This window comes from Sabethes cyaneus, chromosome 3 (genome assembly GCF_943734655.1).
Source record: "Sabethes cyaneus chromosome 3, idSabCyanKW18_F2, whole genome shotgun sequence".
Lineage (NCBI taxonomy): Eukaryota > Metazoa > Arthropoda > Insecta > Diptera > Culicidae > Sabethes > Sabethes cyaneus.
This window is the reverse complement of record NC_071355.1, coordinates 160,744,083-160,765,061: the sequence shown is the minus strand read 5'-3', so window position 1 is coordinate 160,765,061 and position 20,979 is coordinate 160,744,083. Positions and strand designations below refer to the sequence as shown.

The 20,979-nt window shown below is 40.6% G+C and overlaps 1 protein-coding gene across 3 annotated transcripts; it reads left to right on the top strand.

Annotated features, from left to right (window-relative positions):
• Nucleotides 1-524: 524 nt before the first annotated feature.
• LOC128742073 (exportin-1) lies at nt 525-18,435 on the top strand. Of its 3 annotated transcripts, XM_053838281.1 has the most exons (9): nt 525-723; nt 9,202-9,555; nt 9,717-11,339; nt 11,410-11,699; nt 11,760-11,861; nt 11,922-12,299; nt 12,385-12,717; nt 16,410-16,775; nt 16,843-18,435. In XM_053838281.1, exons 3-9 carry the CDS (start codon nt 9,797-9,799, stop codon nt 16,990-16,992), a joined length of 3,162 nt encoding a protein of 1,053 aa, XP_053694256.1. In that variant the 5' UTR covers nt 525-723; nt 9,202-9,555; nt 9,717-9,796; the 3' UTR covers nt 16,993-18,435. The 3 variants fall into 3 exon arrangements, with proteins under 3 accessions (XP_053694256.1, XP_053694255.1, XP_053694254.1); XM_053838280.1 differs by having other exon boundaries at nt 525-681; nt 9,202-11,339; XM_053838279.1 differs by having other exon boundaries at nt 9,202-11,339.
• The last annotated feature ends 2,544 nt before the right edge of the window (nt 18,436-20,979 follow it).

Here is a 20,979-nt window from a genome sequence, read left to right as displayed (position 1 = left end):
GTGATTTTAATTTGAAATTTTATCCAAGAATTCCCGAAAAATTTGTTCCTGAATGGATGTCTGTTCTCTGTGGTTTCACATATTGAATATGTTTTAGTTTGCTACTAAAACATATAGTTTTAGTTTGCTACTTACATCTCGATGGGTCCTCCATCGCAGGATTACTCGTTGATTACATAAAAACTTTTTACATACTTCTCGTCAGTTACCTGGTAGTCTGTTCTCTGTGGTTTTGCATTCGAAGCTCGGTTACGTAGTATATAAATAATCCCTTAAGTAATAATTAGTACTGGCGCACCCCCTGGTAGTTTCATTCGCGCTGAAACGGCTGAAATTGTCGGGTCGGTAGCGATACAAGGATTACGTTTTATAGTTCACTTCTACAAACGGTTTCATTGGTGTTAGTCATTTTATTTAACGTCACTATAGCATATCTTCTCTGTTTGCCAAAAAGAGAAGAAATAAACTCTATCTTTACTTTTTTCATGCTACCTAGTTGAATCTTTGGTCGCGTCGGCCATAGGAAATTTTACGATTTTTTGCGTTTCTTCGATTATTAATCGGCGGACGAGTAAAACGAGTGCAACTGCGAACACAGAGTCAGCTAGAGGCATCAAGCTGGAAAGCATCACAGCGATCTTGTAATGTGAACTCTCGAAGAGAAGTGAACGATTGCTATGTGTGAGTGAATGCGTTCTTGTTGACTTTGTCACGATTGGAAAAGTAAGGAAAATTTTCGGTATTTTTCAAGTTATTTCGAGTGCAAAATAGCATAAAATATAATTTTTGCATACGCTTATCAGTAAATTGCTCGAGAACAGTGAAGTTTTTCGGAAACAGTACGCGTACGATGCGAAAAATGTGTTTTGAAAAAATGTGCTACTGCTGGTTCAATGTCTGTCTCGCCTGATGCGGAACATCTTCGCGGGTGTGGAATTTCACCATAAACAATTGCCCAGCAGGGAACGCCACTTTAAGACACAGAAATTTGTGTGAAAACTTGCTTAGGATGGTCTAAATTCAACGGAAGTGTCCGTGGATGAAGGAGGGAAACAGAAAAATGGACATCTGCATTGGCATGTAATACGTAATTGCGTCCTTTTGACGTCGTTTTTTCTTCTGGATCTGCTCCTTGTTGCTCACGGCTGTTTTCTCACGGCTCATCATTTGTCATCCGTTTGGTCGTTGGACTGTGTTCGTTTCAATGTAGGTTAGGTCATTTAGCATAGAGGATAGAGATTATACTCGCGATTCAAAATCTTCAAAATACGAAATGGGGCTGTCAGATTATCGAACTCCGGGAATAACATTGCTCCAGGAGTCCGATACTTGTAATCCCTGATGCTAAATATATTCTCGAAATCATGCCATGAAATTAAAATAGCTTTAGCCTATTGCCTGTCAACTTCAGGTAAAGGCAAGTAAAAATGGTTTTTGAGGTTAAATCATGGCTTTTTGGATAGACTTCCACTTCAATACTCTCAATTGTGCGTTTTTCACGTAGATACTTGAAATCCAGAGCTCGGAAAATACAATGAAAAAGACGAATTGTAGATTCTGTCGTGCCTGATAAAGCGCACGATGATTATGTATTTGCAGTCCAGCAAGAATCCATCAAGCATAATAAAGAAGATGGATCCGATTGCATTGGATGATTCCAGCAAACGATAGATTCGTTTATTTTTCAGTATGTTTATTGCTTTGTTCAGATTCATAAGTGTATTCATCAGTGACCAATGGGAACGGTATTTGTCTAAGCATAGTGAGAAAACACTATCATCCAGTACATATTTTTTCTCATTTGTAACGAGACAGCATTTTGTAAAAAAAAGCTAAAGACAGATGAGTAGCTAAGTAATGCTGTGGCTGTTTTATTTTCCATGCAGTTTCTGTTGGCAGGGCTGCCAATATCACATTTCAATCTATGTTTTTCTTCAAAAATATCGAATTGAATAAAAGTTTGTTTTAGTCGATTTAGTCAAGTGGATGGGGACAGGGATGGCACAATCACTTTAACTCAATTCACATTCATTTGACAGTACCGTCTCAGTCACGCAAAATTTGAAAAAGTTATATATGGGACGATTGAAGAACTAGTTATTATCTACAACTTTTCTGAATAAAGTATTGCTATATCTCTTGTATTTACGGTTCTACAATGTTAGTACCTCTTTAGTGACTAAGTGAACGTTCATTTAGTCAACGAGTTTCTAGCATTGTAGCACAAACTATAGTTTGTGATTGTAGCGCCGTAACTAAAAAAGATACAGCAAAACTTTATTCGGTAAAATTGTAGGTAATAACTAATTCTACAAATGTCCCATATAAAACTTTGTCAAAGTGATCGTGCCATCCCTGGATGAGGATGTACGTACACATAGATTGTTGCATCTTATCAAACAAAAAACAAGTTTATTTCTGAATACGATTGTTTGATGGCAAATAATAGTCAACATATACAGCTAACATTATGAATCTAAACACGCAAGCATAACAAAAATTGGTTAGCTAGGTTTTTGTCATGTTCGTTACGGTCCCCCAAGGAACACTGCTATTACTCCGGGACAGCGATTTAAAAAATCGCTTCTAGCGATCAAGATCAGAGGAGTGATCAGATTCAGATTCATTGACATCACTACTTGTAAGTGAAAAATACTTTGTCGTGATCTGTACAGATTATGATAAACCTCATGCCTACTCACTGATTTCCCATCCTTGCTCCGGGACCATGTGACATATTGCCACGACGGTCATTTTAGTAAATTTCTCGATGCTAAAAATGATGTAGACATTAGCGGGATTAATAACTAAGGATATGTGATTTATCATCATAGAGCAATCAGGCATGCCCAAGTAACAACGGTAGATGAATTGCTGTTTACGGATTGATTTGGGGCCACCAAAGCAGCATCAAGTAAGCACTTAAATGGTGTTTAAACAAGCGATGTTTAGGCTACTTTAAGTTTTCCAAATCAGCTTTGTACCAAAAGCTGATAAGCAAGTTTAATAGCGGATTTTTCTGCTAAACAATTCGTTTCTAAACAGCCATAAACATCAAACCGTTTTACGGCTGCTTAAAAGTGTTAAAGTGGCTTTATACACCAGTAGATTCCTTCATTATACTCACAAATTTCAAACTACTTTAATTTAAAGCTGCTCAATGGTGTTAAAGTGTTAAGAGTAGAGTAAACATAGATCAGCGAAGATAAATCCTTTGTATCCAAAAGAACTCAAAACGCGCATCCAAAAAAGCATGACGTCATGATATCCAATGCGATGCGCCCACAGCTCACAAACTGTCAGATCATAGAATTTTGCATATGGGCCCCATTCTGTAAATCACGTCGAGCAACTCGACTCGCCTCAGCCACTGGCGAGTGCAGGGAGAACGGACAGCAAAACAAAACAAGCTCAGGTATCTCTTGCTGACAGTTTAGTCGCTAGCTTTGTAACGGAACATACAGTGAGTACTTAAGGATCAAAATATGGCGGCTCAATTCAGTATAATCAATATATATAGAATGCCAGTGTCGCTGCAGTGCGCGTGGTAAACATCACACATGCTCAGATAATGTATATACATTATATATGCATATGTGTGTGCCTGAGATTCATCAAAAGGGGAATCTCATTGTCAAACTTTGACAACCAGTTTAAAATTTCAATTATGGCTGCCAAGTAATGTGATTGGAAACTTCGCTTGCTTCCAAGGCTTGCTTCAAATTTCTGAAAAAATCGGTGCAAAAGGGCGCAGTTGTGGGATTCAATTCATCCGGACGAAAGAAAAAGAACGTTTAAAAACATTTCACTGGCATGAAAACACAGCGATGAGCGCACTGATGACAGCACCAACCAGCGCACAGATAAAGAACAGATAAATAACAATGAGCAACTTTGACAATGAAGCTCCCGATTCACAGACTTGATACAGATTATTAGCACCATGTTTACCACCATGAGTCCTGTAGAAAAACAGCGACACTGGCATTCTATATATATTGATTCTACTCTCGATTCCCAAAAGAAAGACGACATGCATTTTTAATTAGCTTGCTGCATATATGATTTAAAGTCATTCGAAAGTAAAAATATAGCATACGATGCCGTAGCAAAATAATTAAAAAATGACTCACTCCATTTTTTTAAATTTAAAAATGGATTATGCAGCCATAAAGACTGACGAGATAATGATTAAACGACTGGAAAAGAATTGCAAAACTATTTCTCGTTCTAAAAATAGAATTGACAGCTTTACACAAATTGACTATCTAAAAGCGTGCAAAAGCCTCTATTAGGCTTCATTACAGCTTCGAAAACAGCATTAACAAGCCCGTAGCTTGGTAAAATCACGAGATTTAGTTATTTAAGAGCTGAAAAAAAGGTTTTTATTTCTAAAACTAAACCATTGTTCAGCTATAGGTTGAATAAAATGAGCTATAAAAGCGTTTGATCAGCCTAAAATTATTACTTTTGAAGCCATCACCAAACTACGGCCTTAATGAACCAATTCGCCACATGGCTCTGGAATATAATCGGCGTGGGAACAGTTTACTTCTTCAATGAATTTTGTGTGTGATTGTGTGTTATGTTATTTTATCTAAGATGATTATGTTATTTATCCTCCATGTTTTAAACGTTAAATTGTTTTATGTTGCAGACAAAAGATACTGGGTTTTTATAACGCTTTCAATAATGATGCCAATATGGTGTTTACTCAAAGCGGCTTTTCCCACTCTAATCATCTATCCTTAAGACTATAAATCGGATGACGGATCAAGTAAAAATAAATAAAATTGCTTTCTTCTACCGTTCCCTTCGTTGATTGTAAAAACTTATCGTTATAAAGAATTAATTAAATGTCTGACCTCATTACAAAGATCAAGACAAAAACACAACGTTGAGCTTTCTAGAGTAGGCCCCCTTAACTCTCTCTGTCCCAGGGGAGTTTTGGTAGTTTATAATTTTTGATCATGTGAAAAAGCTATTAATAAGCAATTCGTGAAACAAAACTATTCAGCTTGTAAAACAATGTTTATGCTACGTTATGAAATCAAAATATCCATATTTGATGCCCTAAAAATTTTATCGGCCAATTTTATTATTGGAAGTTATGGAGCACCTGTGCTATCATGAGACAGAGAGAGTTAAGCATAACAACCAAACTGTTTCATGTAATTTTATAGCCTGAGATCAAGCTCATTTCGGTGCCCTTGTTTTTCCGACTGTACTTCTGGAGAACATTGTCGTTCCTTACGTGAAAATTGAATATCGCGAATCATCTTAGCGGTTAGGAAATATTGAGGATTCCTTACGATGTATTCGGCCCACCGTATCCTACCGACTTTCACAACATGTACGATGGGAATCTCTCCAAGTAGTGCGTGTAGCTCGTGATTCCTTCGCCTCGGCCACACCGCATTCAGTTTGTAATTCGCTAAATCTACTCCAACACGGTAAGGGTGCGCATGTCTTCCGTGAGCAGCGTCACGGTTTCACTTCCATAAAAAAATACCGATCTAATAAGGGTTTTGTACATTGTCAGCTTCGTACAGCGGTGTATGCTTCTTGATCGTAGCATTTTACAAAGGGCAAAGTTTTCCGCTTGAACGCCCCGCTGGATCTACTTATTAGTATTTTCCGCCGTCACCAGCGATCCCAAAATAAAGGAACTCATCTACCACATCTAGTCCGTCGCCGTTAATGGTTACCGTCCTTTGAGCCTCTTCCTTTCATGCATTTGATCTTCGACGCATTTATTTCCACCCGAATTTTAGACTCCGCTTTCAGTCTGGTGTAGATTGCCTCCGCCGTCGCACAGTTTCTGGCTATGATATCAAAATCATATGCAAAACCTCAGAGTTGAGACGCTAGGTAAAAATCGTTTCTCATTTCGATGCTAGCTCGTCGGATCACCCACTCAAGAGCGATATTGAACAGCGCACGCTATGTCCGAAGGTACTTATTAGTTAACTCACATGCACCTCAGATTTTTTTCACAGGATGTTAGTATTAATCAAAACGATTAATTTAGAGAAGGTCTTAAAATATTCTATCTTGGGTTTTTTGAAAAATTCAATTTTCAAGGTTATTTCGGGGTCATCCCCTCTCAAGAGATCATATTCGTTGTAATCGACCACCTCCGATTTCAACCAAATTCGATATAATTGCCTATTCCGACCCCACATTTAATTTATCTAAGTTTTGTATGGATTGAACAATCCCCCTTCCGGTGACATGCAGTGAAAAATGAGTATTTTCGAAAATCTGGGAAAAATGGAGAAGCGTCACTGCAAGGGGGATTGATCAACCCGTACAAAACTTTGGGAAAATGAAGGTGGGGTCGGAATGAGCAATTATACCAAATTTGGTTGAAATCGGATGTGGTCAACTACAACGGGTATGATCACTTGAGAGGGAATGACCCCTAAATAACCTTGAAAATTGAATTTTTCAAAAAACCCAAGATAGAATATCACTCTGTCGCGTCAGTTATCCGAAAACAGTGTTTGTGCTCTGCCATAGTTGGTCTCGATCGATTGTATTGTTTGCTGCTTTGAAATCAATAAAGATGTGATGCGTGGACACATTGACACCCGACATTTCTGCAAGATCTACCGGATGGTAAAAAATTGGTCCGTAGTTGTGCGACCCCTACGAAACCCTGTGCTATCGATGACACCCGGCGCAACAGGATCTTGAAGAGTACCTTGTAGGAGGCGTCTACCAGCGTTATGCAGCAATATTTTTAGTAGTCGAGTGATCACCCTTTTTGTGTATGGGCCAAACCACACCATCCATTCATTCTCTAGCTTCTTCCACATCTTGGAAATAATCCAGTGTATAGCAGTCGCCTGAGTTGTTGTGTTGATCTTTAGCAACCCGAAATTTGACTTCTTGAACTTCTCGGCTTAAGGGGGCATAGTACTTTTTACACCATATTTTTTGCCTTATTTCAAATATTTTTTTCTCGATAACGCGAAAAGCGAATCGATTCGGGTTTATTGCTTGCTAAACATTGCACTTTATACTAATATTTGCAGTTTTGTTTGCATATGTGAACCTCTTCCCCTCTCCCCTACGGCTCCTTGAACATGATCATTCGGAAAAAACATGATTTGCGGTACCATGGATTGGCGCTGGGGGGCTTATCCGAATTGAAAAATTCCAAAACGACATGAAAGAATATTAAATTATTTCGTGTTTGACCCATCCTTTTTTTAAAATTCGAACGCATAACAAAATGGCGGACATTCAAACATAAAAGTAAGGTTTTTAGCCGAAAAAATTGACTTTAAACATTTCTTAAAAATACAAAAATTGTAATATCGAAAAAAGGATGGGTCAAACACTAGATAATTTTGTTAGCTTTGAAACAAAAAAAGAATCATGAGAATTGCTTCAGCCGTTCTTGAGATATTTATGGTACCGACTTTTAAAACCTGGTTTCGAGAAAAACGACATTGAAGTTTTTATTCGCTGTGTAATCGCTCCAGACATGCGCGGTACAAATAGCTGTAACTTTGTCAATTTTTGGAATTCATCGAAATGACTTGAAACACATATGGTCAAAATGTTAATCTTTCGAAATAATCAATAAAAAAAATTTCGATTTTTTTAAATTGAAAAAGTACTATGCCCCCTTAAAGGTGCTGGGGCATTGGATCTTTCAAGGACACTCCTGGGTTAACTTCCGCTCCACCTACTTCTGCAAGTTCGTCTTTAAGGTGCTTATCGAAAAACCGCTTCCACCTGTCGACCACCACGCGCTCGTTTTAGGGTTTGGATTTCGATGTGTAGCCTTTACGAGTTTCATTCATCTCGGAAAAGTTCTAATTCTTCACAATCTCTGTCCTCTTTTGGCGTTTTTTACTCCGCAGAATCGTAGCCAACTGATTCCCTGCTCGTCGGTATTTGACCAGGTTCTTTCTAGTGGCAATGCTCAGACAATTTTTCCAAGCCATTTTTTCTTCACCGCTTATTGGCATTCCTGATCAAACATATCATTTTCTATAATTCGGGGCTCTTTAACTAGTGCCGCCGTAGCGGCCTCTCCGATGGCCGAGCGTTTTCTACTCCAATCGTCCCCGAGGTTTGAAGCACCTAACTCTTCGGAAGAAGGCAGTGCTTCATCCAGTATTCGCGCGTATTTCTCGGCAGATTGCGGGTTGTCTAGCTACCCGATGTTCAGCCGAGGAGGACGGTTTTGACGTACGCGGTGCTTAAGTATCGTTTTTAAATATACACAAAATTCTTTTTTTACACGGGGGATGCGTGCCGTGCAAAAAAAGTCATGCAAAAATAAACCGTGTTATTTCGAGAAACCGTGTAAAAATAAACTGTTATTACGAGAAATCGTGCAAAAAAAATTCCGCGTAAAAAAATTCATGTAAAAAAAGAATTGGGTGTACAACTGTTGTTGGCGAAATTTTCGAAAAACCGTGTTATTGCGAGAAACCGTGCAAAAATAGTCGTGCAAAGAAATCCATGAAAAAAAAAAAGAATTGAGTGTATGTACATAGATTAAGTTTACTCCGCTTTTTCATAATCAGTGCATTATCCATCAATGCTTCCGAAACTTCTCGGCAAAAACACTACAGTAAACTTCCATCGTTAGCTTGACTCCTTTGTGTGACTATGAGATGTCGGTAAATCTTCGTGCAAGTAAGGCTTGGCGGATGTTCGCTGAACTACGTATGGTATTGACTGAAATATCCGTTACACACCTTTACCCGAGCAATTAGCGCATCGATAAGAGGATGTTCTCGAGCAATATTTGATGATGGAGTTTTTTCAAGGGCAGTGCGTTTATCCAAATTCATATTGTGCCTACTCTTGAAATGTTTGCCTTCGCAATGTATAAGTTTAAGGAAAGTTTTTTTTGTTGGTGCATGTTCCTTTAATTCATGATTATGTCAATAACTGTGCTGTAATTCGACTAGGTTCCTTGGAGCATGACTATGTTCAATTAATGTTTAGTATCGGCGTTAAGTTAGGATGCCGGTAGTCGTCAGGTTGTTCATTCTCCTCAACAATCTTACGGGCACACGATCAGTTAGTTGCACAAGTTCGCATCAGACACACGAAGATATTGAAGCAGAGTAGCATCTTGCTACTTGTACGGCGCATTGTAATTTATGTTTCAGATTAAAGTTGGTTTCGTGCTACAGCTGCTAAATAAAGATTTTCCTCTTTTTTCTACAGGATTGTTGAATGTTGATGCGTTTGGTATAACTGAGGAGATCTACTGGAGTCGTGTAAGGTGTAAGAAGTTTCATCTTTAACCATATCCGTTGATCTAGGCAAACGGACGTTGGAGAGGATACGGAAGCAGGAATAACATTGCGCGCGCGTGGCACTGTGTGCTGATAGAGAATTCGGGAGTGTGAGTTTGCGAGAGTGTGGATAGAATTTGAGAAGGGTTGCCAGTGTTCGTTTCTGTGCGTCACTCGTGAATAACTTCTGAAAAGTGCGAAGTGTGCTGGTATCCACGAGTCGTGTGCTTCTATCACCGCCGGAGAAGCGAAAGTGCTAAGCTAAGCTGAAAGGACAATCAATGTGAGTGAACGTCATCAACGAAACAACGTCTGCGAGCGTGCGAGTGATGTGAGAGATGGAATAAACGAGCACGAACGGTAGAATCGAACGAATGCGACAAGTCAAGAGCAAAAAAGAGTGAAAAGCCGATTGTAATTGTATTGTTTTATAATACCATTTAGTTTGTAAACACGGAACTGAGTGCGTGCATGCGATCGCTGCTATCTTAGCTATTGACTACCGTACCTAAGTTCGGATAGAGATGTCCATGGTAATGATTCGTATGGAGGAAGCCAACAAATTGTTGGATTTTTCCCAAAAGCTGGATATTGGCTTGCTGGACAGCGTCGTCGAATGTTTGTATAACAGTACCGGAGAACAACTGCGACTGGCTCAGAATGTGTTGACCACGTTGAAGGAACATCCGGATGCGTGGACCAGAGTCGATAGTATACTGGAATTCTCTCAAAATCAGCAGACTAAGTTCTACGCCCTGCAGATTCTTGAAGAGGTGATCAAGACTCGTTGGAAAATTCTGCCCAGAAATCAGTGCGAGGGAATTAAGAAGTATGTCGTCGGATTGATTATCAAAACTTCGCAGGATGCTACGGTAATGGAAGCAAACAAAGTTTACCTAAACAAACTGAACATCATCCTGGTGCAGATCTTGAAACGCGAATGGCCGAATAATTGGGAAACTTTCATCAGCGACATTGTTGGAGCATCGAAAACAAACGAAACCCTTTGCCAAAACAACATGATTATTTTGAAGTTACTTAGCGAGGAAGTGTTCGATTTCTGTTCCGGACAAATTACTCAGACCAAGGCAAAACATCTGAAAGATACCATGTGCTCGGAATTTTCTCAGGTTTTCCAGCTGTGTCAGTTTGTATTAGAAAACTCATTAAATGCTCCACTGATTTCGGCCACACTGGAAACGTTGCTGAAGTTTTTGAACTGGATTCCACTGGGGTATATATTTGAGACAAAGCTGATCGATATGCTGGTCTGCCGCTTTCTGACGATACCGATGTTCCGTAACATCACGCTGAAATGTCTCTCGGAGATTGCCGGTCTGCAGCTGGCTAATTACGGACATATTTTCGTAGCAATGTTCAAGCAAACTATGGAGCAGTTCGATAACATGATTCCGGCCTGCACCAACATGAACCAAATTTACATGAACGGCTCCGATGATGAGCAGTGCTTTGTTCAAAACTTAGCCATGTTTTTGTGCACCTTTTTGAGGGTACATTCGGCTTTGGTGGAGAAAAGGGAAACAATGGACACGGTGCTTAAAGCGCTCGGCTATCTGGTAATGATTTCTGAAGTGGATGATGTCGAAATATTCAAAATTTGCTTAGAGTATTGGAACAGCCTTGCATCCGAATTGTACAAAGAATCGTATAGTTCAAGCCAACGTCGTACATTCTACGCCAAAATTCTGTCCAAGGTTCGCTACATAATGATATCCCGAATGGCGAAGCCGGAGGAGGTGCTTGTCGTTGAAAACGAAAACGGCGAGGTAGTGCGAGAATTTATGAAGGACACTAATAGTATTAATTTGTACAAGAATATGCGTGAAACGCTTGTCTATCTGACACATCTCGATTACGCTGACACCGAGCGTATCATGACGGAGAAGCTATGCCATCAGGTAAATGGAACCGAGTTCACGTGGAAAAATTTGAACACCCTCTGCTGGGCGATTGGTTCGATTTCCGGCGCATTTTTCGAAGATGACGAAAAGCGGTTTTTGGTAACCGTTATTAAGGAGTTGCTAGGTCTTTGTGAACACAAGAAAGGTTAGAGCTAGTTGTAGTAGTATTTCCTTTTTGATATTTCATCAATTCACGCATGTAATAAATCTCGTAGGTAAAGACAACAAAGCAATCATAGCATCGAATATTATGTATGTGGTTGGCCAGTATCCTCGTTTTCTGCGCGCCCATTGGAAATTCTTGAAGACGGTTGTAAATAAATTATTCGAGTTCATGCATGAGACGCATGACGGTGTACAGGATATGGCGTGCGACACTTTCATCAAGATTGCTCTGAAATGCAGGCGTCACTTTGTCCAGCTGCAACCCAATGAATCGTGTACTTTTATTGAGGAAATCCTTGCCACCATGAGCACGATTATCTGCGACCTGCAACCACAACAAGTAGGATCTGTCTTTTATCTATGACGCGGGTAAATGATTTTCATTTTTTTTTTCTTCAAGGTACACACTTTCTATGAAGCCGTCGGTTACATGATTTCCGCCCAAGTCGATCAGGTCCAGCAAAATATTTTGATCGAAAAGTATATGATGCTGCCTAATCAGGTAATTTGAGCAACAGAAATATTTTTTTAAAGAAATTTGGTACTGACAGATTTGTTTCAGGTGTGGGACGAAATTATTTCGCAAGCTACGAAAAATGTTGACATCCTGAAGGACATGGCCGCCGTCAAGCAGCTCGGTAGTATACTAAAGACCAATGTAAGGGCATGCAAGGCTCTCGGGCATGCCTATGTTTCACAGCTTGGTCGTATCTATCTCGATATGTTGAACGTGTACAAAATCATGTCGGAGAATATTACTCAGGCGATCGCTTTGAATGGGTTAGCCATCAATAACCAACCACTGATTAAGGCGATGCACGTTGTGAAAAAGGAAACCCTGACCCTTATCTCCGAATGGGTGTCGAAATCGAATGATTCACAAATGGTGATGGAGAATTTCATTCCACCGTTGTTGGAAACTGTGTTATTTGATTATCAGGTATGATGCAATTCGGACACATTGTGTTGAATCAAGTACCACAATTACCTATTCTAATAATATCCTTTTCTATTGTATACAACAGCGTACGAAAGTGCCGAATGCCCGAGAACCGTTGGTGTTGAGCACGATGGCTTCGATTGTGAACAAGTTGCAGGCTGTCATCACGCCGGAGATCCCCAAAATCTTCGACGCCGTATTCGACTGCACATTAGACATGATCAATAAAAACTTCGAGGATTATCCGCAGCATCGGACCAACTTTTACGAGCTGCTGCAGGCCGTTAATACGCACTGCTTCAAGGCATTCTTGAGCATTCCGCCGAATCAATTCAAGCTGGTGTTCGATTCTATAGTGTGGGCTTTCAAACATACGATGCGCAACGTTGCCGACACCGGATTGAACATTCTAATGCAGGTAGGACAAATAGAGAATCGTACCGGTCCGTCCGACAAATATGGTTGAGTGTGAACGAATGAGTAGCGGTGGCAGATTAGATCCCAATGACTCGATTCCTTTTTTCCTTTCAGTCTGCAAAAACGGACCATTTTTTCAAGATTACCTTTGCGATTTTGACTCCACCTTGAGTGTCCCTTGCGTAGAAGCCTTGTGGAATAAAAGAAAGAATATCTGCGAGTTAGAAGTAGAGAGTCTATAGCGTGCTTGCGGATGATCTTAAGTGTGGTTCCAAATGTTTGGTGAGCATGAACTGAATAATCGTAAAGGGAATGATAGTGATTGATTGTTTAGAATGGTGTACTCTTATAATTTAGGACTGTATACGAATGATTGCAGCAATGGTTAATAAGAATTCACTTTTTTTTTTAATATTTGTTGTTTAATTTTGATACAAAAACACTTGGTGCAATATTTTAATCAATTCGATTTTGGTGGACAAGCGTGAAGAATTTGCTAGCAAAGCAAATCTAGGACATTTAAACTAACATAGAAGATCTTCATGAAATTCTCTGAGATTCTGAGATTTTTTAACTTGATTAAATTGAAAAACAGTACCATCAAAATTGGATTGAGATAACAAACAAAAAGTATCATTCTAGTACTATATGAATGCCTGTGATTAATCCTTTATAGCGTTTTGCGCGTCATGAAAAGACATGTTTATTCGCGAATACAAAGCTCCGTGATCGTGGATCTTCATATAGATCATCTGAGTTTATTTTGTTATATTCACATGCAGAGAATAACTCTCACTCGGTTTGTTTACATTTTCACTTATGTCCTTTTGAAAAAAAAAAGAATCCGATCCATCATTTCACCACGACTTAAATATATTTTAGTCGTGTATTTCCCTATTTAACTATAGGTTTACAAAAATGTTGCTGATAAATTCATTTGATAGAAAATTACGTGTGTACGGAATTACGACGTAGCGTGGCTTGGCAGTTGAAATGGATTATTCCACGGAAGCCTCCGAAGAGCAAAACGAATCAATTTTCGCTGCCCTGACCCGATTCGGCTAACTCCATTTTGATAGTAGGGACTCCAAACTGGTGCGCAATATTCTAGATTGAAGCAGACCAATGCACAAATGCAAAATAAGGGTTTTCAAGCAGTAAACATCATTAATGTTCCTGCCGATGCGCATGGTGAACCCAAAGCTTCTCCAGGCTTTGTAGACGATGAACGCGATATGCTGTTTGCCCAGATCGAGCAGTATTCCTAGATCCTTGACGCATTTTCGCAACTTAATGGTTATTTGACAGCCTGTAGTAAAAGGCGAATGAGCTCAACTTCTAGGAAATCTGATGACTTCGCACCTGTTGGGATTTAGCAGCAAAGGGTTGTCGACACACCATTTCGCAAAAGTCGATAATTCCTCCTGAAGGACAGCGGCGTCGGACAAATTCTCAAATTCTCTTTTGAGTACAACTTAAGGTTGTCTGCAACAAGAGTCGCGGACTTTTAAGCAGGAAGTTGACGTCATTGAAGTAGATAAGGAATATTGAAGCACCGAGATGGGTGCCTTGTGAGATTTTCGAATGAACAATGTACGATCCTGAGAGATGGTCGAGAGATCTTTAGCTGGCGATCGGATAAGTGTGAGCGGAACTAATACAGCAACGTGCTGGTCTTTATTATAAAAGGGCATTGTCCGCGCCGCTATCATCTGAAGGTTATGGGAAAACTTCAAGATGATATAGTATATGTCGCTTCGGTGGCATAGAAAAAGGAGACCCGAAACACCTGAGACGCCGATGTCCAGAATTTATATTAAAAGGATTAAGATTCTTCGACAGAGGGGTGTTAGAACCCTGGTATATGGAGAACAATATTTCATTCGGAGTGCATCACCAGGCTGGACAAAGGCTATTAGTCAAGCAACGACGATCACTTCTGATAGTGGTGCGTCATCTTGACAACACGCCATTTATTGCTAGGTAGATGCTATCGATACCATCGATACTAGTTCATTAACAAAATTAATATATGCATTCAGAATATTAGGGTCTCGGGTGCGATCAGGAGGTGAATAGATTGCGCTCAAGAATAGTCTACCGTGCGAGAGTTTAACATTCACCCATACTTGCTCAACGGACCACCAATCGGCGTTTTCAAATATTGAAGTCCGTCAAATGGCGATGGACCGCAATCAAAACTCGCCGCCTCTCGTAGCTTTGCGGTTGTTGTGCACACTTCGATCACAGCGAAAGACTTCGTAACGAACGTACTCGTCGTCACATGCTACATGCTAGCTGGTTTTGGTAATAGACGTGGATGGGATGAAGTTTTGGGAGGTTCAACGGCGATAAGCTGGAAGCGAAGAATGGATCAACAATGGGCTGGGATAATCAATATCAAACTTGCCTGACAGGCGGTTTCAGAAACCCCGTTCACTACACTCGCATGCAGGACCATGACGTTTGTTGATCGCTGGCTGCAATGGTTCCACTGCGATGGGGTATCAGGTATCAGCATCTTTGGCTCGAGCAGCACGTTCCTCACAATCATGTCGATGCGATGGGGAGGTTGAAGGCGTCCATAATGCCAACTACAGTGCGTCTCAGTATCACGTTGGGAGATAAAACATGTGGTTGTCTGAAGTCACGATCGTTCTGTTGGTATGTCCGCGCTTCTGCACTATGAACACCAGGATGCGACGTAGGGCTGCTAGAATGTAGGTGTTGTAGGTTAGAAGACACTATCACCTTTCACTCACATACAGAGGACCGGGACGACTGTCGAACACTGGTTCCAATAATTCGACCATGGTGGATGGCTCCGGGGTTTCCATCACGCCAACTGTAGTGCATGCCGGTGAGCGATGATTTGACTTCAGGATCAAATTTGGGACGAAACAGACGATGAGGACGAAACAGAGCTTTTGAGTTAGAAGAGTGGGACAAAGCTGGAGGGGTATCAAAGCGACTATGTTGCGTGTACTTGACTGCCATAACGGGTTGGAAGAACATCGTACCACATCCTAGCATAGGACCAGAATGACTAGGCCGCTGGCAGGAAAAACGCGATCAGGGGTTTCCAATCGACTAGAGAATGATCGTAGGGATACATCAGTGAAGTACCAACTGTGAGTACGAATGCGCTGTGTTTCAAGCATAAAATTTAATACCTATGCATAATCAGTGCATAAAGAATAACTTCAGCTTGGTCCCGGTTGCTCATTATGGGAATTATAGTCCCCAGGTCACGTCTCTTGCGATTCACCTTCTCAACAAGTTTCGTAAACTTAATTTTTTCTGCAAATAAAATCAAAACTCTGCAGCAGACAGCTTATTTTTATTATGCTTAGTGTGATTGATTTTTGTCAACGATGGATATTTGTCTGATCCGGATCGAGTTATTTGCCTATTACATTTTTAGGACATGTTGAAAAATGCCGTCTTTAATCTCGCAAGACCCTAATTATTTGGCTGTGTTTCTGCTGTAATTTTTCGTAAAACGTGATACCACATAACAAAAAAACTTGATAACCGCAAATGTTTTAACTACAAGTAGATATAGATTTAAATTTTAACTAAAACAAGGTTGCGTTAGAAATACCATATACCGATATTTACTCCCACCTCGCCTCTTCATACCCTTGTATGATTGTATTAAAATTCGAAAACTTTTTTTCATTCGATCCACAGATGCTACAGAACTTGGAGCAGCACCCACAGGCGGCGCAGAGCTTCTACCAGACGTACTTCACCGATATCTTGATGCAGATTTTCTCGGTAGTGACGGACACCTCGCATACGGCCAGTTTGCAGAACCATGCAACCATCCTGGCGTACATGTTTTCACTGGTGGAAGCAGGACGCATCACTGCCAGTCTGGGACCGTCGGCCGACAACGTGCTGAATATTCAGGAATACGTTGCGACGCTGCTCAAGTCCGCCTTCAGTCATCTAACCGACAACCAGATCAAAATCTTCGTCACCGGCTTGTTCAACCTTGATCAGGATGTGCACGCATTTAAAGAGCATTTAAGGGATTTCCTTATCCAGATAAAGGTAACAATCGTACATTTATACAATTAATAAAGTGCAACCGTTACATTTCCGATCTGTACATTTAAAGGAGGTCACCGGCGATGATGATTCCGATCTATATTTGGAAGAGCGTGAAACCGAGTTGAAAAAGGCGCAGGATGAAAAGAGGCGAATTCTGATGACGGTGCCTGGAATGATCAATCCGCATGAACTGCCGGAGGAAATGCAGGATGAGTAAGATTAAAGAATTTAAGTTGTTGTCATGAGATCAAAAATAAAAAGTTAGAGTTGAAACAAGACGTTTAGAAAGCAGCAGAGAGTAGTTTGCGAAGAGGTAGCATTTTGCATTAAGCTTCTTTCCATTCAAAAGAATTTATTTTTGCTTTTTTAACTACAATAAACACGGAATACGTTCAAAATATACACACTGATTATTCATGCTGCATAACAGTAATTGTCTAGAGAATATTATCAATAGCGCGAAACACTCGACTACAATACAAGAAAAAGAATCAAGATACAGAATAGGAAAATGGGTCAAAGCCGTTACAGCTTTCCGCAGCTGAGAATAAACTGAATCCCCAGTTACATATACAGAAAAGTTTATTATTAAAGTTTAAAGGCCTCCAGAGAATGTTTGATTGTCGTTTTGCGTTGATGATTGCTTCTAAAAAGATTTAGCAAAAACAGTCCTATTGGCATGAGTTCGTGTGTGGTTGTTTCATAGAAAAGTAAAATGGTGTCCCCTTTTTATTACCTACTTTTTACTACTAATTTATAAGACGCAGAATATTACATTAATATCTATTTTACGGATTGACGCGTGACGGCATGTATGAAATTTGTTGATTTATTATTGTTCATGATTTTTTTTTTCAAACTACTCAAATTTTCTACGCGGTATAGAGAAAGAGGCGATTAAGCTGCTGAAATTCGTTTTCAATGAACTCGTATTTGGAAGGTTAGGTAACCGACGTGTGAGAAGCGAAGAAACAGAATAGTTACTACATTTCTGCATTATATTTTGAATTTTTTAATTCGTTTTCCGGATTGGATTGATCGTATGGTAAGGAACAGTTCGAGCAGCGAGATAAACAAAGAAAAATCGAGTACAGTGACGGTGAAGAAGTGAATGTATTTTATCGGGCGGAAAGGATTTTATGCTGAATGTAGTGTTTAAAGTTTATCAGTAGAGAACACAACACGAGAATCGAAAGAAAAAAAAAGTAAGCACTAATAATTTATAAGAGGTAAGATTTGAATACTAGTAGTGGACACATCGTGTAAGGGTGTAGTAGAAACAGTTGAGCAACAAGTGAACACAAAACGGAAGAATACCGGATGAAGAAAAAGAATCGGAAAACTATAGTTTGATTGAAACATGTGAAACCACTTTAAGATAAAATGAAGAATCGCGGAGAGAAATAACAAAAAATGTATGCGTGTTTGTATGTTTGTGTGCCACCCTACTCGGAATATATGAACTATTTGCGACAGGTTTATCTAGACACAATACTGGCATTAGCTGGAATGCAAATTAAACCGTTTTTAGCAGATCACAATGATGGCGAATAATGAGATTTAGTTGCGTGCAAACGAAGTGGTACATTTTTTGACAAATTGCAAAAATAGAATTCAGAACAGTAAATACAACCAGAATCATTTACTATCTCACGTAGATCGTACCAAACATTTTTTACCATTTTGTATAAGAGATGACACTCCGTGTGCATATAGTAATAGGCACTTTATAGAAACTGGATGGGAGGGTTTGCAATGTTAAACAAGAAACTATTTCAAAGTGCTGGTGCAAAAAATATCTTCCAGCCACCAAGCTAAAATAAGACACTGGGATTCAACTTATGTTTTATAGAAGTCGTTGAATTCTCCACAACAGTTGTACCCTTGCGGTCGAGCAGACCCTGTACAAAGTGCACCCTGTACAAGACCCTTATCAGACCGGTTGTTCCCTGCGGGCTTGAAACACGGACAATGCTCGAGGAGGACCTGCGAACGCTCGGAGTTTTCAAAAGACGAGTGCTATGTACGATCTTTGGCGGCGTACAGAAGAACGGGGTTATGGAGGCAAACGATGAACCATGAGCTCGCACAGCTCTGTGGCGCACCCAGTATCCAAAAGGTGGTTTAAGCCGGACAGATACAAATGCCGTAACTACCCTGCAAAGATGGTGTTTGCCTCAAATCCGGTAGGAACAAGACGCCCAGGAGCGCAGCGAGCAAAATGGCTAGACCAGATGGAGCGAGATCCGGCGGAGAGTACTCGGTGTCCGAGTAATTGGAGAGCGCGGTAGCCCACCATCGAGTTAATTGGAGAACCCTTGTTCAACAGGCTTTGTCTTAGGATGCCAAGCCATTTAAGCAAGTAAGCAAGTTGTACCTTTGGCGCCAGCGTTCATGGATCTTCTCATTCTCGCCTATCGACAACAATCGGATATCACAATTGGTGGGTGGTTTGTCTTTCTTCGCTTAGTGAATAAGTCCAGGCTCTCTTGTCCCGTCTGCAAGTTTGTTTAACAGCCTTATCGAGTTCGGCGCATCTTCGACGGGCAGTTGTGTCTTAGTTCGCTTCTCTCCACTAGTCGATCTTTGATTATTCTATCTGGTTCGGTTCGAGGTTCTGGCAGGTTCGAGGTTCGAGATTCAAGTTGTTCGGCAATTTCGTAATGATCTACTTCCAACTTTCTCCTGACTGTGACTGTGACTACGACGTATTCTGGCGATGATGATCGGATGCAAATTCGGCGCTGCGCTTGTTGCGGAATATCAAAAAACTGCTCCAACTTACGTGTGGCTATAAGGGAAGAGCGATCCACCAATGAATCTCTGGGGTCTATTCTGCTAGGGCAAGTGACGTGAGAAGCCAAATTTCGCCGCATTGACAGTCGTATTTATTTCGACGTTCTGTGAATCGAGTCACATGCCACGAATGGTCCGTTTTGAAACCCCAATATCATCCGATTCGAGACGACTAACGCCGAACGAAACGCTAACGGCGGCAAATCATGATTTACCGTGTCATGTCATCCACTCCGCAGAATAAGGGCCTCTGTAAACAGCTAATCGTTTTTGCTCATTTCTCCTAGGCTCTAGCGTCCTAAGACGGGTTCAAGATCCGCGTTGTTTGAGCCAAACTTCGCGTTGAAGTGGCCCAATTGGAGCTAAATGCATCCCTTCGGGATTTTCTCGTTGTTCAGTTGGCTGCAGTAATTCTCTTTCTTCTGCAGGTTGGCACAACACTGGATTGCAGTAAGGTTTCTAATCCGTGTTCTAAATATGGCTACGATTATTTTTTCGTTGATCGGTTCCTACTTCATCAGAGCCGCAAGTGTCTCTCGCCTAAGTAGGAATCCAACTCGTCTCTTTTGAATAGCATTTTTACCTCATATACCAGAGCCTGGCAAAGGGTGTTCATTCCATGACATCTGTTCACTAGATCCTAGCCCTACCCCCACGTGGTGCCGGCAGGAGTACACAACCCCGGGTGTCGTACGCTACCCTACTAGCACAGTTGTTATAAATAGGTTGTGGTAACCGATTAATGACTAATTTCAGTCAAAAATAGGATGCAGCAACCAGAAATGACAAAAGTGTGCTACTTGGGTAACAGGAAGGGGGCACAGTGGCTCCCGCCAACCTTAAGATGGCAGCCCCGTCAGCGAGATAGGGACTTTAGGAAGCTAACAACCTACTGTACGCGAAAACAAAACAGTTAATGAACATGAAAGAAGGAATCAATGTAGATAATTGGCAACGACCTTTAGGATGAAAGCAAGGAACCCAATACCAAACATGAAATATACTGAGATAAGCTGTCTCAACTTGCAAGGGCAGCTGGCTGTCTGATGCTTGAAATCCTGGGACTGAGTGAGGTGCGCTGGCCGGGTGCTGGCAAACACAAGACATCATCCGGACAAGTCTTGCTTTACTCTGACATACGAGGTGAAAATGCTACTCGAGAAAGAAGAGTTGGATTGCTACTGAACCCGGGGGCACATGCGGTGGTGATGAAGTAGGAACCGATAAACGAAAAATAATCGTTGCCAGATTCAGAATACTAGTTAGAAAGTTTACAGCAATCCAGTCTGCCCATAAATGAAGAATTGGCTAACATGCCACGAACATGAAATTGAGAAAAATGCTATTTTATTACTTTTGTCTGTCAAAGAGGTTTTACGCGGTAATGGCAACCTGTTTAATGTGCATG